The sequence below is a fragment of the Lachnellula hyalina genome (assembly GCF_007821495.1).
Source record: "Lachnellula hyalina strain CBS 185.66 chromosome Unknown contig00155, whole genome shotgun sequence".
Lineage (NCBI taxonomy): Eukaryota > Fungi > Ascomycota > Leotiomycetes > Helotiales > Lachnaceae > Lachnellula > Lachnellula hyalina.
Window position 1 is genome coordinate 1 of NW_022157269.1, and position 2708 is coordinate 2708.

At 49.3% G+C, this 2708-nt stretch overlaps 1 protein-coding gene across 1 annotated transcript; it reads right to left on the reverse strand.

The window, feature by feature from the left end:
- Nucleotides 1-447: 447 nt before the first annotated feature.
- RLM1 (Transcription factor) lies at nucleotides 448-2406 on the reverse strand (the record flags this gene model as incomplete). The annotated part of the gene is made up of 3 exons (XM_031152186.1): nucleotides 448-2073; nucleotides 2122-2278; nucleotides 2351-2406. The coding sequence occupies 3 exons, from the start codon at nucleotides 2404-2406 to the stop codon at nucleotides 448-450; spliced, it is 1839 nt and encodes a 612-aa protein (XP_031002716.1).
- Nucleotides 2407-2708: the final 302 nt, after the last annotated feature.

Here is a 2708-nt window from a genome sequence, read left to right on the forward strand (position 1 = left end):
ACCCAACCCAACCCCACTTCACTTCATCACTTCATCACTTCACCTCTACCGAAAATATCACATTCCATTCCATCCCATTACATTCGAATCAAATCAACATCATATCATTCATCTACCTACCTAACTACCTACCGACTACCTAGCAGTTTCATATATGCCACCTGCTACCTACCCCCTATTTTGCACAACCCATCCTCCACTCACACCCACCCCCAACCCCACAACCACAATCTTAAACACCATAGAAAATAAGTAGGTAAAGGGGTATCTACATAAATAACATTACTCATTCATGTAGACAATCCTTAAGTTTCAATAACCCTATCCCAGACGCCATCCAATGCAAGGAAGTAACCCACCCAAAAAGAAGAGAAGAAGAAATTATACGTTCGGAAAAAATAAGAACATACTAAGCTAAGCGAGTGTATGTAAAAGTGTCGTGCTGTGCTATGCCTCGTGTTTATGTCGTTTCGCTTCTCCGCCATCACTACTCCCATCCATATCCGGCGTCTTCCTCTTTCCCTGTCCCGCTCTTTCACCCGAATCCTCTCTTAAAAAGCTAGGACCTGTCCCCACTACTGGTGTAGCGAAGTTTAAAGGACTGGGTAGCGTATTGTTATCACTTCCTCTAAAGTTCCATTCTGGGTAGAAAGAGCTCGGACTGGGTAAGAACTCGTTGGTCATAAAACGGCTCGGGAGCGCCGAGACGGGAGTATCAATCATGTTGCTGGTATTGGAAGTGGCTTGTGAAGGCTGGCTTTGACTGGGATGATGGGGGCGAGCAAATGGATTTGGTGGGCCGGATGCGCCTGCTGAAAGAAGAGCGGAAGCAGATGGTGAAGGTGGTGGTAAGACCACGCCAGAAGAATGAGATTCTCCGCCTAGGCCGTTGCGGTGTGGATTATTTCCTGCTACATTGGTTGAAGAGCGTGGACTCGAGTTGGAATCGGCAGTAGCACTTCCGCCGTCTGAATCTCCCTCTGGTATTTGGACTTTCAGCACTGGACGCTTACCACCTCCAAGCGATGCTGAATTTGTTCTCGATGGAGGAGCAAACTCGGTGTTGGAAGAATGGGAAGCGCGGTTTTTATGCGTATTGGCACGGACAGGCTGTTTGGGCGGGGGAGAATTATTCGACTTGAGACGAGAAACAGCTCCCACATCCACAGACTGTGACCGATTTGAAGTAGGTGCTTCACCCTGTGTAGGTTCCACATTCGACGTTGAAGATGCCCAATGTTGAGAAAGAATAGACCGTGATTCGTCAATAGGCGTGAAAATGCTCCGAGATTTAACAGACATGCGTTTCGGCTCAAGCATCTGTTGAACAGGAGCTTGTTGATGTTGCTCGGGTTCCTGCTGTTGTGGTGGCGGAGGTTGATGTATTTGAGGCGGAGATTGCTGCTGTGGGACCTGTTGTGGTTGAGGTAACGGTGGTGACGGCTCTGGACGCGAAGATGGTCTTTCTTGTGGGAAGTTTGGTGGCATCGAAGCACGGCGCTGTTCTTCCGCGTACATCTGTTGTACCTGCTGTGGATGGGGGTGCTGTTGCTGTTGCGGAGGTCCATAATTGGGATATTGCGGTGGAGGGCCTTGCTGTGGAACACCTTGTGGGCCATGCATCGGGGGTCCCTGCATATGCTGCGGGAGGCCGTGATGCGCGTGATGTGGAGGTCCATTGTTCGGGTTGTAGATGGCTGGATTTGGCATGTAGGCATAGCCGTTAGGAGGCTGCGACTGAACATGCTGTTGAGGGACCAGAGAACTTTGTCTGCGAGGGGCGTTTCGTGAAGAGGGACGGGATCCAGGATGCGGTTGAGGAGTATGCTGGCGTTGTTGGGGGTGATGCGGGAACGCGCCATTTGGGATTGGGGGCGAGGATGAAGGAGTTGCTTGTCTCATATGTTGTGGTGGTTGGAATACAGGCTGTTGGAATTGAGGGGGCATCATTTGAGGCTCGACGGATCCGTGGTGGGAAGGAATAGATCCATCATCGTCGTCATCATCGTCCATATCCCTTCCACCCTTTCCATTGAAATCAGCTGGACCCTTGTGTTCGTTGGCGCCTCCATACTATAGAAATGTTAGCTGAGGCATATTTGATTGCGTGCGCAAACATACGTAATTGTATCTGGTGAGAATTTCGCCAATGTCACTACTCGAGTACTCGTATAGTTTCTTGTTGTTACCAAAGATTATGACTGCGACATCGACGGAGCAGAGGACGGAAAGCTCATGCGCCTTTTTGAAAAGACCGCCTTTGCGCTTGAGAAATGTGCTATTGATAACAGTCGATTAGCCGTTGTCCAGATGCGCGCGATTTGCTGAACTTGGATAGGAAAAAACATACACTGAACGATTTCGGTCATCTTTGATGGCCTTGATTTCAATCTTTCGTCTGCCCATCGCGGCGACGCGCCGAGCTTGCGGAAGATAAGAGGGTTCTATGAATTGATCCAGCTCCTCGGAATTTGCGGCGAAGCCGGAATGGTGAGTATTAGAGGATGGTTTGGGAAACAGATTGACGTTGTTTCTGGTTGAAGGATCAATGCTGCTGACGCGCAAAGGCAATGACACACATCAAGTGGCCGGTAGGTGGAAAGGGAAAAGAATTAGAAGAAAGCGACGTGTAGTGGTGGCGATATTGATCCCAAGTGATGAGATGCAATACAGCGAGTACAGAAAAAAAAGGGGGTCGTTGTCGATGT